This window comes from Eremothecium sinecaudum, chromosome III (assembly GCF_001548555.1).
Source record: "Eremothecium sinecaudum strain ATCC 58844 chromosome III, complete sequence".
NCBI classification, from domain to species: domain Eukaryota; kingdom Fungi; phylum Ascomycota; class Saccharomycetes; order Saccharomycetales; family Saccharomycetaceae; genus Eremothecium; species Eremothecium sinecaudum.
The window spans coordinates 317,465-334,705 of record NC_030894.1 but is presented as its reverse complement, the minus strand read 5'-3'; the positions used below and the strand labels follow the sequence as shown (position 1 = coordinate 334,705).

Sequence of the window (17,241 nt, the reverse complement as noted above, 5' to 3'; positions counted from 1 at the left end):
GACCGCCCTATTCTTTTCTAACTATAGAGATAAATAATAAACAATTATATACACATTTATATACAAGTTGTCTTTTTGAAGTAATCAGTGATCTTGTAGCATATTAATATACAGCTAACGTTTTAGGTAGAAGATTCGAGTTTCTTTTGCTCACGACTCTTCAGGATCCCCTCAATAAACGCTTCACCAGCTTTATACGAAGACCTGACCAATGGCCCAGAAGCACAGTATTTGAAGCCCATGTTCATGGCAACCTCTTTCCAATGCTCAAATTTCTCTGGTTTAATATACTCAACGACTTTCATATGTCTCTTCGTAGGTCTCATATACTGACCGAACGTCACAATATCACAATCAATTTCACGCAAGTCACGGAGGGTCTGTATCACTTGGTCATCAGTCTCACCAATTCCCAACATTATGGAAGTCTTAGTTATTAGACTTGGAACTGTTTGCTTGGCCCGGTTTAACACACTTAAAGATTGGCGGTATGTAGCTCTACGATCTCTAACATGAGGTGTTAGAGCTTCGACAGTTTCTAAGTTATGAGCATATACGTCCAATCCAGACTGTGCTAACACATCAACCATCGGTAAATCGCCTCTAAAGTCACCGGATAAGGTCTCGACGCGAATGTGTGGTGCCCGCTCTTTGATCTTTTGAACGGTTTCCCGCAAATGGTACGCACCACCGTCAGGCAAATCATCTCTATCAACTGTGGTCAAAACCACATAGCCAAGACCCCATCTGGATATAGCCTCCGCAGTCTTTTCGGGCTCTAATGGATCTGGCTTTGCAGGGTTTCTGTTAGTCTTGACTGAACAGAATCTACAGCCACGAGTACAAGTATCACCCAATAACATAATTGTAGCTGTTGCTGTAGACTTGTTCCCACCGCCCCAGCACTCTCCAATATTTGGACACCTAGCTTCTTCACAAACGGTGCTTAATTTAAGCTCTTTCACATCCTTCTTCAACCGATGAAATTGTGCTCCAGTAGGAACAGGAACCTTCAACCAACTGGGAAGCTTCTTAATTTCCTCAGTATTCTGTCTGGCCTGCTCCAAGGGGTCCAAGATTATCTTAGATGCTTTCCCAGTAACAAAATCTTCAAACGAAGGTCCCTTATTAAGCACATTTGTAAAATGCGTTGATCTTCTGCGTTTGGTAGTCTTGGGAGCTGCAATAGAAGCATCAGTAGCGTTGAACCTGCATTGGATAAAGCAAGAAATATGTGCGCTTCTACTAACTATCAGACGTCCATATGCCATGACGCCTACAACACCCTGTGGATATACAGAACAGAGATTTCAGTCTTACTGTGTGTTAAAGAGCAAAGCTGACATCGTAAGATGAAAGGTATTAATAAAATCACGTGATCGATTACGTACGAAGAGTTTCACATCGCGGGAACGCGTTTATCGCTTGGACCAGTAGCAACCGATCTACTGACGGCAAATGCGATGAGCAACGCCTGGTAGCAGCGCTAAGCTGAGTCTACTATTGAAGAGATAGCCATGCAACCCAAAAAACTTTTATCTGATGTATTAAACTATATACAGCTATAAAGCTATAAACGTAAGTCATAAAGATAAAACCAGAGTTGATACAAGCTCTTTATACCAATGAGAACCATGGCGCTTCTGTAGCGCAAAATTAAACAGGCGCTAACTGAACACTTTGAACATGAGAACACCTGCGCTCAGTGTACAGATTTGCAGTCGCAGTCTTTGCAATTGTCCTTACCGCAGTTACAGACACATTTAGCACCGGCATCGCACTTACCGCCGCACTTACATTTGCTGTCACAGTGGCAGGCATCTTGAGCGTTTGAAAAGTTAACTAATTCTTGCATTTTGATGTTATGTTTGATCTTATTAAAATCTATTTTACTTGTCTAGCAATTAATTTTGAAGTTGTGAGAGAATCAACAAGATGAGGTGCTCTTATATACAAAAATTTATTTACAAAAACATCTTAACCAATCCAGTTTGCACATACACTGAGTAAGGGAACGGATCGGACATGCCTCATAGCCACGACGCTGTTGTAATCAGCTGTAATGCCTCTGAAAAAATTACAAAATGGAAAGGAGATTATCAGCTAAATTCTCTCAGCTATTCTTCGAATAGAGAAGAACATAACAAAGGAAAAAGTAAAAGAAAAACTGGAGCCAACTTTAATTATACTCAACGTTAATCAACGGACCTGTACCCTATATTACGAAATGGCTGCAGCATATATACCTCGCCAGATATTAATTTGACAGCACATATCCCTCTGGGGCATCTGCTCTCCCCGCAATATACTACCCGTATCTACTAAGACTAACAATTCTAGATAGTCAATCCCTGAGCCTTGGCTGCTTGTTCATCTGAAGCTATTATTATTATCGTTGGTCAATTGGGTAATCTTAAACTAAGAATATCCCTTACTTCGTATATGTAGACATCGTAGATATTTCAACAATACGTGATTACTGTACAACAATCGGATTATATCGGATAATAAGTTGGGTATATCGGTATATCGGAATATAATTATACGGTATTACTCGGGTTGTATACTTCAGAAATAATAATCGCATAATGCGAGCTTTAAGCTGAATGCGGATTTTGAGCTGATGATTTACGGTGACCCGACGATGACATCTGGTGATGACAGACGGTGATGACAGTCGGTGATGACAATCGTATTATAAAATATAATGGATCCCTGAAATAGGCAAGCCAAGGGTGCGGCTTCCGGCTCACCATTTGTTTCTTTCACTTCTAGAAGACCTTTGCTTCTCTGGCGAAACACGTGATATCATAGATACATCGCTGTCATCAATACTCAGTACTCTTGAGTTCCTAGAGTTACGTAAATGGCGCGTGGTACGAGTGGAAGGTACACGGTATCCACCTTGTGTAGCAGGGTTCAGCTTAGACTCGTGGATTTTATCTTCATGATGGTTAATGGTTTCATGGGGCTGTCCTTGCGGATGGGCAATTTCTAATGTTTCTAAATGACGTGATATGTCATCAATTGTAATGTCCTCTACGGTGCGGTTGAAGGTCTTATTCAGTTCCTCATCGTAAACGTAATCCTCATCGTCATCATTTTCAGGACCTGAGAAATTCTGGTCAATGAACGGTATAGCATCGGACCCAGATGCTGAATTGGAGGTAGATTTTCCTGTGGGAGTTGGAGTTTGCGACCTTGAAAGTGGGGTTTTCTGATCGATTGTGGCAACCAGTTCTGGCTGTTTGTTAGACCTAGTTACGCGGGTCTTGGTCTCTGTAGGGTCTTCGTTGAAGAAGTCCTCATCGAAATCGGAAATTAGACTTCTACCTAATTTAATGACTTCCTCCGCCCAGGTACGTATGACATCGCGGGAGCGTTTGGTTTTGTAAGGCTTCCAGTTTGCTTTGCATCCTCTAGTGATTTCCTTGATTACCTGTTCTGAACCCCACTCGTTAATCCACTGTTGGTTTTGTAAACCGATCAGATGAGCGAAAACACCTGAAGAAATTGCTCCGTCAGAATAGCCTCCCTCCAGTAATGATAGAACCTTCCCCGCGGTGTGCATTTGGGCAAGCTTCAGTACATCTTTCGTGAACGTAGCGAAGAACGAGGTCGGAACATTAACCCCATGTCGCTGCATAGAGGACTGCTCGTATTCCGAAGCATCGAAACCAGCGCTTATAACGATCAGACCCTTGAATCTACCACCTTTCTTCGCCATGCTGCGCCTTGCATTTTTCAAAAACTCGTCCGCCTTTGCAAACAAGGTACGATATTTGGTTTGGTACAGCTTGTTAAACTCCTCTTCATTTTCGTAGGGCATCAAGTGCACATTCCATATGTTAACATCATGTGAATCCATAATACACGTTGAGGCGTCTTTAATGTTTTCCTTCGTGGCATACCCTAGTTCCGTGGGGAAGGAATTGATATCATGCACAGAGAAATAACCAACCTTGGGATATTCCGCAAACTTTTTGCCAAACTCGTTGTATTCGGTAGTATCATCAAAAATATCATCGGGTTTAAATCCAGCGCGCTTCCAGCAGATGTCCTGAGTTCCATCTCCATGATGTAGATCAAAGTCCAGGATGGCCGCATGTGTGACACCATATGTCGCTGCAGCATATTCCACTGCAATATGAGAATTGTTTAGTAGACAGAAGCCTGAGGGCGTGGCAACGTGAGAATGATGCCCGGGTGGCCGTATGGCCACAAATGCTCTATTCGGTAGAGTTCCTTTATCGGAACCCTTAAAGATTGAATCAACACCGTATTCGACAGCTCCAAGGGAACCCTGCAAGGCCTTTATTGTCTCCTCACATAAATATATATCATCTGCATTCCAATCTTCTGGCACCTCAATATGTTTTTTCTGGATATTATCCTTGGAAGCACGACAAAGTCTTAATAGTTCTCTTGGCCATGAATCACCATGCACCTTTAAAACATGTGGTGAAAGCAGCGACGCCTCTCTTTCATGAGAAGTCTTCAAACTGTATAATGCTGGATACATCGTAATAGCAGCCGCTATGCCCATCGAACATGCCAATACTCTCTCGGGCCTCTCAACAATCGTCTTCTTGTAAGATTTTGATACCCAGTATCTTGGGAACTTATGCTGCAATGACATAGGAGATAAAACAATCACGGCCTTGGCAGATTCAGGAATCTGCGAGGCGGATTTAGCGGCGGATAATACATTTGGGTTACTATTAACGAATTTATTGAATTGCTTATTAAAGTTGTAGAACGGGTCTGCCATTACATTCGATGTCTCTCTATCTGTGGATTTTAGTTTGAACGAGACATTCTCTTTGCTTAAAATTAACATAAATTGAAACCTAAAAGTATCAACAAAAATTATGTAAACTTTGATACATTAAATAATAGACATAAAGGTAGAACAAGTAAGTCTAGTAGTCATTACGTTTAACTATAAACTGTAACGCCTTCTATGTTACTTTTTGCTGTAGACTATATTTGTTTATGATACCGAATGAGGTAGTTGCGATATTACATCAAAAGTCGAAGATATGCAGGGACTATCCAGACTGGACTTGTGAGGTGAATATTATTTACGTTTTCTATTTAAAGTTAGCGCTATCAGTTCGATCAATGAAGTAGTGCTCGTACGTTGTAGATAAGATTAGTACCCTTTTAGTCCCCTTTTTTAGAATCTTTGGCGGTAACTCTGGAGTTAAAAACGTTATTGCTACCCTGGTTTTATTTAGAGAGGAAATAACTATTAGTATAGTCCTGGATCCATTGGTGAGATTGTGCGGATGGATATAGTTGTAATTACTTATGTTTTACTTTCAGCGTCTTCAATCTTGTGATGGTCTTTAGAGAGCTAAAGTGGGCTTAGAGTAGAAAAACTTCAGATCAAAGAACATAACATAAACAAAACTGTAGATTAATTAATTAATGTTGCAAGTTACTGCTAATAATTAAACGCCGACCTTAAGAACTCCTCGAATTCAAAAAGAACTGCACTCGTTCTTTAACTGTAATATTAACATCTGATTACTGGCATTTTCAACTAAGTTAATCAATAAAACCTCCTGATACGTCCATACACATTAAGTTTATCAAAATATGTATCCAGGCGCAGCTCGTCCAACCTATAACCAACAGCAGCAACGGTTGCAGGAGCAACAGCAACAACAGCAGCAACAATATCAGCAACAGCAGCAGTATCATTATGGAAACCAAGGTTATAATAGACCTAACGTCCCACCTCCTGGCAACTACAGACCGCATATGCCGCTGCCGTCCAACCCTCATCCAAATGTAGAGTATGGTGCGCCTAGACCACCAATGCCCCCACCAGTAAGGAACTATAGTACTGGCCATGAGGAGCCTTATAATGATCCCGATGTTGCGCCGCCTCCTTATACTCCAACCCCCACTCCTCAAAACGATAGTGGAACATTCTCTAGCCAGAATGACATTCAACTAAATCACTCTTCAAACTTCTCTAATATTCAAGGCCCTGCTAACTATAGTAAGCCTAATAATACGTCCGTTCCCCCCAACTCTACCCAATATCTGGGTCCTGGTAACCAACAAATATCCTATCAATATTCGCAATGTACGGGGCGTAGAAAGGCGCTGCTGATTGGTATCAATTATTTTGGTACTAGAAGCGAGTTACATGGGTGCATCAATGATGCCAGAGCCATGTTCAAGTTTTTAACCGCACGTTACGGTTATAAACCTGAAGATATAGTCATCCTAACTGATGATCAACGAGACCCAGTTCGTGTTCCTACGAAAAACAACATTCTTAGAGCCATGCACTGGTTAGTCAAGGATGCAAGACCTAATGATGCATTATTTCTTCACTATTCGGGACATGGCGGGCAAGTTGAAGATCTAGATGGAGACGAAGAAGACGGAATGGATGATGTTATATATCCGGTCGATTTCCAAATAGCGGGAGAGATTGTGGACGACCTCATGCATGATATCTTGGTGAGACCTCTATTACCAGGTGTACGTCTGACAGCCCTGTTCGACTCGTGCCATTCAGGAACAGTTTTAGATTTGCCTTATACGTATTCTACGAAAGGTGTTATCAAGGAGCCTAATGTTTGGAAGGATCTAGGTTCTGGTAGTCTACAAGCTGCAATGGCGTATGCAACAGGTAATGGTATGGGTATGGTAAGCTCTCTTGGATCAGCTTTCCGTAGTCTCACGAAATCAGGCGGGACAGATAGGGAACGTATGAGGCAGATTAAGTTTTCGCCTGCGGATGTGATTATGTTCAGTGGCTCTAAAGACAATCAGACATCAGCCGACACTAGCCAAGGTGGAGTTGGAGCTGGTGCCATGTCTTATGCGTTCATAAATGTCTTATCGAAGCAACCTCAGCAATCATATCTATCGCTACTACAAAATATGAGAGAAGAGCTCAGATACAAATACTCTCAAAAGCCGCAACTATCTTCATCACATCCTATTGATGTGAATTTACAGTTCGTCATGTAAAGCACGAACTTTAACGAAACGCGATTTACGACAACACCGTATAGCCTACGTATATATAACCTATGTTAATAATTGGAAAGCTTTACTTGAACTATTGGAATGTGAATTCGAAACTATACACACTTGGAATTTAAAAATATCATCATCTATATGGCTATCTACGTGCGATATCCTAATAGAGCAGTTTAATAACTATGAAAAGGGTGGATAAATAATATTAGACAAATATTTTGGCTCAGATATTATTTCTCCCCGGCTGTCTCTGCTTCGGCTGCCTCACGTTCCCTTTTCTCTTCCAATTCCTTTCTGAGTTGGTTTTCTTTCGCAGCATACTCCAACTCCAACTTTTCTAATTGGGCAGTAGCCTCGGCAACGTTCTTTTCCGTTTGTTCTTCTTGTCTTGACAAGAAATCGTCATACTTCTTCTTCAATTGTTCCACAGTTGCTGGAACATCGTCCTTGCTCATTGGAACTGGAACTTCCAAATCTGCTAAAATGGCAATTAGAGTTGGTTCCAAAGAGAACTTACTTGAAGAGCCAGAAGCAGTACCGTTTGAGGCCTTCTTTCTGTTCTTCTTGCTCTTGGCCGAGGGTGGGAAGTAATCTTCCTTTTCCTTGACGATCTTCACCAAACCTTGGTTCTCAACCTTCTTAACAGGCTTAACAGGCTCTGAACCAGGGAAATCAATGTTGTTGGCGGCTGGCTTGACAAAGGTTGGGTCTAAAACAAACAAGGCGGTTTCAATACAGCTGATCTCGTTCATGAAGGCAGGCTTCTTAGCGTGGATCAACTTCTCCTTCAGCTTGCAAACCTTCTCCTCTTTATCCTCCATCAAAACGGACAATTGCTGTTCCTCTTCCCTCTTCAAACGCTCTTCTTGCACCTTCTTTCTGAAAGTCTTTAGCTCATTACCGAAGTCGGCCTTAACCTTCTTTATCTGAGAGTAGATCTCGTCACGCTTGCTCATTATCGCAGCCTTCTTCACAAAAAGCTTGGACTTTTGATCGTGAATAACCTGGTTCTTAGACTGCATCTTGTTGAGCTCTGCTTGGATGGACTCGTACTGAGCAGAAATCTCACTAGCATTCAATGTGCCCAACTCTTGCTTCAATTCAGCAATTGTGTTCTTGTCATCACTAATGGACTTCTTGATTGGCTCAACCTGTTGCATGTCCCTGATCAACTTGTTCAAAGACTGCATTTCCTTAACACAGACCTTCTCTTCAACCAGAGATAGATCACCGGATGACATCTCTTCGTCGATCTGTTCCAAACGCTGTTTGATTTCAGCAATGGACTGGTAGCGAGTCTTCTTGCCAAGTTTCTCATCAACCTCGGTATTTTGGCGCCTGACTTGCTCTTCTAATTGCTTTATTTTATCGTGAATCTGTTGTCTTCTACCCTTTAAATCAGACTGAGTCTTCCTGATCTCCTTCAATTGATCACGAAGTTTTTGCGTAGCATTTTGAGTTTGATCAGAAACTTTATTACCATCAATTTGCTTTCTTACAGAGTCCAATTCTTGATCAAACTTTTTCACTTGGGCATACAAAGTCTCTAATTTTTTGTCCCTAACTGAAGAATCAGGCTTCTTAATATTGTATCTACCAGACATCTTTATTTAACATTCACTGATGGTATATGATAGCCCAATAAATGACACACTTCAACAGAGTTGCCACCTTTGTTTACACAGCTATTTAAGTAAACAAGATCTTTTAAACCAGTTTTTCAAGTAGGGTATTTTTTTATTTTCCGCCACTGGCCGCCGTTGAAGTTTTTATCAGTCAGAAGACACGCCACCTTCGTACGATGCGACATCACAATCTTACCCGGCGTACGCGGTCCGTCATTTTGCCACGCCATAAAGCGGGTGAAAGCGGGCGAAGGGGTTCACCGTCGGGACCAAGTCTGGGCGTTGTCGCCAGGGCCCGGTGTGGGGCAGCGGCGTGGGCGGGAGAGTCGGGCGAGTCGGATCACGTGATTTATCAAACAAGCGTCACGTGATGCGCTGGCGCCAACGACGGTGACAAGCTTACAAGCCCCAGTGCCGTTTTTGCGCTGATCAGCGACAGTCATGATGTGGTGCTGTCATGACCGGTCTTAAGTCCTCCTCGTCTCTTTAACAACTACCTTTCGTATGTTTCTAGCTTGGTGTCACCCGCACTCTGTTGTGCAAGTTAAAATAGAAAAATTTGTATGAGGCAATATTGATATTAAATAAAACACAGGATAAGCAATAAATATACGGAGAATATATGACCGTTCCAGCGTCAACAGCATATTAAACAAGTTAATATTAATATTTTGAAACTATACGTACAGTGATGACGGTTTTAATTGATAGAGAAATCGTAATAGAAAACTTGAGTTTCAAGGGCATGTCGCGTTATGCCAAACTTGTGAAGTCTCTTACACAGGAAGAAGTTTTGGAGATGTTCACGGAGGTTATTCCCGTGAATAACAGACCTAATTCACATTCAAGTGCGTCTTCTACTTTGGATGCTGGTGATACTGTTTTTAAAGGACACGATGAAGAGCAAATTAAGTTAATGAATGAAAATTGTATTATTCTAGATTGGGATGATAATATGATTGGTTCTGGTACAAAGAAGTTATGCCATCTAATGGAGAATATTGAGAAGGGTCTTTTACACAGGGCTTTTTCGGTTTTCGTTTTTGATGAGGAAGGTCGATTGTTGTTACAACAGAGGGCGAGCGAGAAGATCACGTTTCCGGACTTGTGGACAAATACATGTTGTTCACATCCCCTTTGTGTGGATGATGAAATTGGAGCCAAAGGTAATTTGGAGGCCAAAGTTCAGGGCGCCAAGGTTGCTGCCGTTCGTAAGTTGGAGCATGAGTTGGGAATCCCCCCACTGGAGACGTTACAGAAGGGGAAGTTCCACTTTTTGAATCGTATTCATTACATGGCGCCAAGTAATGGTCCGTGGGGAGAACACGAGATTGATTACATATTATTTTATAAGGTCGCCCCAAACGAGAAGATCACCGTCCAACCCAATCCTAACGAGGTGCGTGATTGTGCGTGGGTGAACCAACAACAGTTGAAAGAAATGTTTGCGGACAAGAACTTGAAGTTTACGCCGTGGTTCAAATTAATATGCGAGAGTTACTTATTTGAATGGTGGGAGCAGCTGGATGATTTATCAAATGTAGAGAACGACTTCAGAATACACAGGATGGTATAATGCACATGGGGGAAAGAGACTGGTAATTGATACTAGCTGTATATTAGGGTTCTTTTTCCCTACCATAGTAAATTGTAGCAATATTAGAAATGTACCATAGGGTGGATGCTGATTTGTAACATGAAACGTATGCGACTTTTGCACATTGACCACTTACCATCATAGCTGAGCGGACCTCACCAAAAATTACACAATCTTCGTATTTACATATTAAAACGTTTCGGACAGAATAATAAATGTGTATATAGTTCTATATATCCACTTTAACAAACCTATCCATCGGACCTTCAGGTTAGCAGGTTTTGTAGAAGAATAGCAGTTGCAACACCAACGTTAAGGGAATCAACATGTGTAGCTTTGTCACCTCTTCCGAACGGTACTTGAACGAAAAAGTCGCTTCTATTTATAATATTCGTCCTAATACCATTACCTTCGTTCCCGACCACCAAAATCACAGGGGATTTCTGAACCATCGTATTAAGATCTTGTAGCTCGACCTTACTTAGTTTTGATGATCCATCTATGTCTTTCGTTAAACAACTGGACACAAAAGTCCAACCACCTTCACTCTTAGACTTCTCGATAAATTGCAATGGTTTATCAGTAGTATACACATCCAACACTTCCATTGCACCGCTGCTGACTTTGGAAACTACTGGTGACAGAGGTGCACAGTTCTTCCTGGACAATACTACGAAGTCAGCGCCCAAGTAGTATGCACTACGAATAATAGACCCTATATTATGTGGATCGACAACCTCATCCAAATATATACCCAAAGGATATTCCTTCGTAGCAGTCTGTAAGAACTTTCTAGGTTTCGGTTGTTGATCACCAAAGAACACCTCAGTATATTCAAATTCTCCTAATTCTGGATTACAAGCACCCAAATGACTAATTTCCATCTTTTGCAGCGGTTTACACTCTAAAGTGACATTATTATGCACACCATAGTCCGTAAGCAGATTTAGTCTATGCTTATCGGTTTCTTCTATCTTTATTTCAAGATCTTTGGCGAGTGACGCAATCTCATGATTAAGCGAGCCATGGTATAACAGTCGACTGAAATATTCACGTTTATTGGCAGTCAACGCTGCCAACACACTATTAGTACCATATAGATATTCCATTAGTGGGTTTGCCTTCAAACCTTGATAAGCATCCTTTTTTGCATATTGTGCTTTATGCTGTAGGTATTGTAGTCTATTACGATGCTCTTCATTCCGTATCTTTTCTATATGTGATGCTCTTTTACCGTATGGGTCCGCCTTCTCCTTAGCAAGTTGTTTAGCATGAACTCCAGCGTACTTCTTTCTGAACCATTCATCTTTTTGTACACCATCACGTTCCCAAGCCTTCTTTCTCTCATGTACCGGGAAATTCCTATCGAAAGATCTTGGTCGATTTGTGAAGTCTTTACTGTTTGGAACTTTAACTGCCGCTTTAACCTTCCGGGAAAAGCATCGAAGAAACTGGCCATATAACATCTTTGAAGTACTTTCCAACTTGCGCTTTGGTATCTAAACTGTACTTTTGTTCAGCGATGCTCATCGACATTGAAAAGTTTTTTTAACAATGTAAAAACCATAGTCATAAAAAGTTACAGGTTGATGATCAATAACACCAAAATAAATCCAATACTACACTACTTAAGCTTATTTATATCTGGAATAATGTCTAATGATCGCAGAGCCTGCGTTAAGAGGGTTACTAATGAAACTCAAATTGAAATCGTAATATCTTTATCCGGGGGCGAATTAAAGCTTGGTAATTCCGCTAGTAATAACACTAAGGCTGAAAATAGCTCTTCATCAAGTCAACTAATTTCAATTAATACTGGGATTGGCTTTCTAGACCACATGATCCACGCTCTTGCCAAACACGCTGGTTGGTCGATAATTTTAAACTGTGTTGGCGATTTACACATAGATGACCATCATACAACTGAAGATTGCGGTATAACTTTGGGCCAGGCGTTCAAAGAAGCATTGGGTGCTGTTCGTGGCGTCAAAAGGTTTGGATGCGGGTTTGCACCTTTGGATGAGGCGCTCAGCAGGGCTGTAGTAGACCTTTCCAACAGGCCTTACGCTGTGGTGGAATTAGGACTAAAACGTGAGCGCATTGGAGACTTATCTACCGAGATGATACCGCACTTTTTGGCCTCCTTTGCGGAGGCTGCGAGAATAACTATTCACGTAGACTGCATCAGGGGCTCTAACGATCACCACAGGAGTGAAAGTGCGTTTAAAGCTCTAGCCTTGGCCTTGAAGGAAGCTATTTCATACACGGGATCAGACGAAGTACCTTCTACCAAAGGAGTTCTAATGTAAAAGGTGACTAGGTTATTCGAGCTTCATAAAATATATTAATATTTAAGTCTATTTACATGACTGATACAGACCATTAAATAGTTCCCCTTCTAACGAGCAAAGTTTGTGAGGATACTCAATAGTTCGGCAGCCTGCGTAGCAGACTTTTCTGGGTCTATCTTTTGTTGTTGACCTTCGGATTTATTGTATAGGCGCTTCTTCGAAGGCATAGCAATAGAATTGTCCACCATCCTCACTGCGTTGGTCTCTAATAGTTGAGCTTCCATTGTAATCTTACCGTTTTCTCCCACCTTAGCTTCCGAGATGAAGAATGGGTACTTCTCTGCTCTGATATAGTCACCATGCTGTATATCTAGCTTACGAGAAACGCGTCCCAGGGCGTTCAAATTGGCGACAAAACCACCCACAGCAGCAGTACGTTCCATGCCCTTTAGTTGCAGAACTCTACCTGTAGCTGGATTTTTGTTCTGAACACCTCTAGGAGACTGCCTTAATCTTCCCTGCAACGCATAGGATAGACCACCGGTGCCCACAACCTTGAATTGACCGCTTAATGGCTTGTCAAAGGAATATTGTGATAAGAACTCTCTCAAGTAAGAGGCGTTTCTGTATTCATGCGGTTTCTTAGCGATCTCTGGATATTTTTCTGATATCCATTTCATGTACGCAGGGTACAATCCAGCCAGTTTCTTCATTACCATATCACGCTTTGCAGCAGATGTCTTCTCTGAAATACCAAGTAGCCCAGAGAGTTTGTCACTGGAAGCATTCTGGCTAGCTCCAGAGAAGAGTGGGTTTGGAACTTGATGCCCATAGCTAGGAGCCACGCCAATCTCTTGAAATCTGATTCTGTTCCACTGATATTGACCCACAGGTTCAAACGAAGTAAATCTCTCCAAAGTATCCAACTTGTTGACAACAATGTACCGGGACTTAATTTTCGAGGGAATACTGGACTTCAAACCCCATTCTTGGCGGTATTGCGTAGCAGGCTTGGTCTCTATCACCTGGTGTGTAGGAGCTAGGTTCCTGACAGAATCTAATATCGCCTTATCCGTCTGGTATAGCTGCGATAATCTAGAATTCCGAAGAAGACTCGATAGATGAGAACTCATCGCTAACGCTTGGCTGTTGATAGTGGTTCGTGCATCTTCCATCGTCCATTCAGCTCAGTGCTGAAATTCACCAAAATTTTCTCAGTTACCCGGCCTCGTTACAAAAATGTAGAGCGGCTACGATAATTACATAAGCACAATATCTAGCGGCCAGGCGGTTCTGGGGCTAGGGAGGGCGCAAAGAGCTCACGAGCGCCGTATCTAGAGCTCCAGATTAACGCTTGCCACTGGGCTCTAGCTAGAATTATTCATTATCCTCCTCCGATTTGTCCACCCCGCATTTCGTTGTTCCGTCGCGCAAATCCCGATTTTAGATCCCCCCTCTCCTACCCTGAGTGTAAGGTAAACAGCCATCAGCAATCTTGAAAGCTGGGCAATATTGAGCCAACAGTACTCAAGCCATGTGAAGCTCTGGCGCGTCCGCAGTGCCGTAGCACTTATAGGCGCCCATCGTCTCTCCCACACCCGCACCGCTAAGCGCCATACCGCACACACATAACCCCTCTCACATATTATCCAGATCACACGAGCCCCCACCCTCCTTATCGCTCTCCACAGAACCCACTCTATCGTAGCGATCTGACGCTGACGCCAGAAGGTGTTACCCGGTCGGCGATTCAACGAACACTAAAAACGTGACCAGCTGCCAGCAGCCGCACAAGCAGCTTGGCAAGCGATCGCGCAAATAAGCTCTTATCAACGAGCAATCTGGCGCTCTCAATAGCCCCAAACACCGACCAGCTGCTGGCGGGCCGCCCGCCTCCACAAATCCTCGAGCCCGCGGCCTAAGCCCGGAATCACGTGACTATCGTACACAATGTTTTCTATGGCCAGGAAAAATTTTCTGACGAGAAGTCATCTCGATGAGTTTATAGTAATGACTTTTGTAGTAGTTGTAGTTTAATTAGATTTAGTAGACAACTAAGCCACATCAGTGTGAGATAAAGAGGATTAACAATATGTCTGAACTAATTAACAAGATGGAAAACTTGAGCGTGGATGATGCAGCTAAAAAAAAGATAGCTTACGAACCTCCCCACGTTAGAAGAAAGAGAGAACAAGGAGCTGACCCTTCTCCAAGGAGAGGTAAATCTAACAACGGTTCGCGTTTAGAAGGCGGTAATAATGGTTTCGGTGCTGGATATAGTAAGAGTAATCGTGATAACTGGTCTGGAGCTCACGGAAGAGGTGGTGCAAAGGGTGGCGACAGAGGCGGTACGTCGAGGTTCGGGCGCTGGATCGATGGCAAACATTTGCCAGCGAAAAGAAACGAGAGTCTAGAAGTACAGTTGTTTGGTACCGCTGAAGATCCTAGCTTCCAGTCTTCAGGTATTAATTTTGATAACTACGATGATATTCCTGTGGAGGCTTCTGGTCAGGATGTTCCACAACCTATTACAGAGTTCACGTCTCCTCCATTAGATGCTTTGTTACTGGAGAACATTCTTTTGGCGCGTTTCACGAGACCTACACCAGTTCAGAAGTACTCGGTGCCTATTGTTGCTAACGGAAGAGATTTAATGGCTTGTGCACAAACTGGTTCTGGTAAAACTGGTGGTTTCTTATTTCCAGTTCTTTCTCAATCTTTCAGCGAAGGACCAGCTCCTGCTCCAGAGGGTAGCAACAATTACTATATGAGCAAGGCTTACCCAACAGCTGTTGTTCTTGCTCCTACCAGAGAGTTGGCTACCCAAATTTTCGACGAAGCCAAGAAGTTTACTTATAGATCTTGGGTTAAGCCATGTGTTGTTTACGGTGGTGCTGACATTCGTCTCCAAATTAAGGAGTTGGAACGTGGTTGCGATCTTATTGTTGCAACACCAGGTCGTCTAAATGACTTGTTGGAACGTGGTAAGATCTCCTTATGCAATGTGAAGTACTTGGTTCTTGACGAAGCTGATAGAATGTTAGATATGGGTTTTGAACCTCAAATTAGACACATTGTTGAAGGTTGTGATATGCCAACTGTTGAGAACAGACAAACATTAATGTTTTCAGCCACCTTCCCAACTGATATTCAACACTTGGCCTCTGACTTCTTAAAGGACTACATTTTCTTATCCGTTGGTAGAGTTGGTTCTACCTCCGAAAACATTACCCAAAAAGTCTTACACGTCGAGGATATCGATAAGAGATCCGTTCTATTGGACTTGTTGGCTGCTTCAGATGGTGGTTTAACATTGGTTTTTGTTGAAACCAAGAGAATGGCTGATGCTTTGACAGACTTCTTAATCATGCAAGGTTTGTCAGCAACAGCAATTCATGGTGACCGTACTCAAGCCGAACGTGAACGTGCTTTGTCCTACTTTAGAGCTGCTAAGGCTAACATTCTAGTCGCTACTGCTGTTGCTGCTAGAGGTTTGGATATTCCAAATGTTACACACGTTATCAACTACGATTTGCCATCTGATATCGATGACTACGTCCACCGTATTGGTAGAACTGGTCGTGCTGGAAACACTGGTTTGGCAACCGCTTTTTTCAACCGCGGTAACAAGAACGTTGTCAAGGAGCTTGTTGATATTTTGCAAGAAGCAAACCAAGAGGTCCCATCCTTCTTGACACAAATCACTAGAGAGGCCTCTTATGGCAAGCCTACCAGAGGTGGCCGCGGTGGTTACAACCGTGCTACTAATACCAGAGATTACCGTCGCCATGGCGCTCCCGCTGGTGCTAGCTCCGAATGGGGAAACAACAACAGAGCGAACTCCGGCTGGAGTAGCAACACCAGATCTGGTTTTGGCTGGGGTAACGGTGGTTCCGAATGGGGTGGAAACTCTGTTTCTTGGAGTGGTAACGCCAACGGTAGCGGTAACGCAGGTGGTCCTTCCTGGGGTGGAAGCGGCTCCAAGCCATCTGGAAACAATTCCTGGTGGTGAACATATCTTTTATAGAAAACTGAAAGATACACATCGTTTTTTTATTACCATTTTTTATCATTACTATCAGCTTCCCTATCATTGTCGGTTCTTTTCTGGCGTTTCCAATTTTTTTATTTTATGCTGATTTATCCTTACTATTTGGTGTTTTCTCTAAATGGCATTACTACTTGTGTGAATGGTATTATTATACAATTGTGCGTTAACTAAGTACGATAAGGGTGGATTTTAGTTGTCTGAAAAACACACGCGAGATTGTTACACAATCCGGGATTTTACCAATTGTTGATAAGACAATTTATTTTCTATTTATTCCTCCCAAAAACACTGTACAAAGGTTAGCACTATATTCCATGCCAAGTTTTTACGTTTTTATTTTATTTTATTTCCATTATGGCATGGGTTTCATACACTTTAAAAGGTCAAATTTGGTTTTCGATGCTTCGGCTGTTTTACAAGCTTGATTACTGTCAACTGTCTGCAATGATCGCTATTTTCTATTAGACATCGAAACACAAATTTGATCCTTACGCATTATTTCCTTTAAAATTGTTACCGGCCGTTTATTTGCCGCCATTTTTTGAGTCTTGAATATTGTCGCCGGTTTCTTTATGTATATTATTGCGTATTGCAAGATGGTACAGTTGTATAATAGGTTACTTGTTGATAGATAAAACACCTAATAATATAAGGCATCTTCTTTTT

The 17,241-nt window shown here is 42.2% G+C and overlaps 9 protein-coding genes across 9 annotated transcripts, besides 1 other annotated feature; 4 read left to right on the top strand and 5 right to left on the bottom strand.

Annotated features, from left to right (window-relative positions):
• Positions 1-122: 122 nt before the first annotated feature.
• Positions 123-1,271, bottom strand: LIP5 (lipoate synthase; the record flags this gene model as incomplete). The annotated part of the gene is made up of 1 exon (XM_018131491.1): positions 123-1,271. One exon carries the CDS (start codon positions 1,269-1,271, stop codon positions 123-125), a length of 1,149 nt encoding a protein of 382 aa, XP_017986621.1.
• Positions 1,272-2,749: 1,478 nt separating this feature from the next.
• HOS3 (histone deacetylase) lies at positions 2,750-4,840 on the bottom strand (the record flags this gene model as incomplete). The annotated part of the gene is made up of 1 exon (XM_018131492.1): positions 2,750-4,840. One exon carries the CDS (start codon positions 4,838-4,840, stop codon positions 2,750-2,752), a length of 2,091 nt encoding a protein of 696 aa, XP_017986620.1.
• A 764-nt stretch (positions 4,841-5,604) lies between these two features.
• MCA1 (Ca(2+)-dependent cysteine protease MCA1) lies at positions 5,605-6,999 on the top strand (the record flags this gene model as incomplete). Its single annotated transcript, XM_018131493.1, has 1 exon — positions 5,605-6,999. One exon carries the CDS (start codon positions 5,605-5,607, stop codon positions 6,997-6,999), a length of 1,395 nt encoding a protein of 464 aa, XP_017986619.1.
• A 242-nt stretch (positions 7,000-7,241) lies between these two features.
• Positions 7,242-8,615, bottom strand: BFR1 (Bfr1p; the record flags this gene model as incomplete). The annotated part of the gene is made up of 1 exon (XM_018131494.1): positions 7,242-8,615. One exon carries the CDS (start codon positions 8,613-8,615, stop codon positions 7,242-7,244), a length of 1,374 nt encoding a protein of 457 aa, XP_017986618.1.
• Positions 8,616-9,327: 712 nt separating this feature from the next.
• IDI1 (isopentenyl-diphosphate delta-isomerase IDI1) lies at positions 9,328-10,212 on the top strand (the record flags this gene model as incomplete). Its single annotated transcript, XM_018131495.1, has 1 exon — positions 9,328-10,212. The coding sequence occupies one exon, from the start codon at positions 9,328-9,330 to the stop codon at positions 10,210-10,212; it is 885 nt and encodes a 294-aa protein (XP_017986617.1).
• A 287-nt stretch (positions 10,213-10,499) lies between these two features.
• On the bottom strand, positions 10,500-11,699 carry MRM1 (Mrm1p; the record flags this gene model as incomplete). Its single annotated transcript, XM_018131496.1, has 1 exon — positions 10,500-11,699. One exon carries the CDS (start codon positions 11,697-11,699, stop codon positions 10,500-10,502), a length of 1,200 nt encoding a protein of 399 aa, XP_017986616.1.
• Positions 11,700-11,885: 186 nt separating this feature from the next.
• HIS3 (imidazoleglycerol-phosphate dehydratase HIS3) lies at positions 11,886-12,542 on the top strand (the record flags this gene model as incomplete). The annotated part of the gene is made up of 1 exon (XM_018131497.1): positions 11,886-12,542. The coding sequence occupies one exon, from the start codon at positions 11,886-11,888 to the stop codon at positions 12,540-12,542; it is 657 nt and encodes a 218-aa protein (XP_017986615.1).
• Positions 12,543-12,631: 89 nt separating this feature from the next.
• MRP51 (mitochondrial 37S ribosomal protein bS1m) lies at positions 12,632-13,699 on the bottom strand (the record flags this gene model as incomplete). Its single annotated transcript, XM_018131498.1, has 1 exon — positions 12,632-13,699. One exon carries the CDS (start codon positions 13,697-13,699, stop codon positions 12,632-12,634), a length of 1,068 nt encoding a protein of 355 aa, XP_017986614.1.
• A 917-nt stretch (positions 13,700-14,616) lies between these two features.
• On the top strand, positions 14,617-16,536 carry DED1 (DEAD-box ATP-dependent RNA helicase DED1; the record flags this gene model as incomplete). The annotated part of the gene is made up of 1 exon (XM_018131499.1): positions 14,617-16,536. The coding sequence occupies one exon, from the start codon at positions 14,617-14,619 to the stop codon at positions 16,534-16,536; it is 1,920 nt and encodes a 639-aa protein (XP_017986613.1).
• Positions 16,537-16,593: 57 nt separating this feature from the next.
• Positions 16,594-17,241: part of a sequence feature (Syntenic conserved sequence found in Ashbya gossypii, Eremothecium cymbalariae, Eremothecium coryli) that runs on past the window's edge.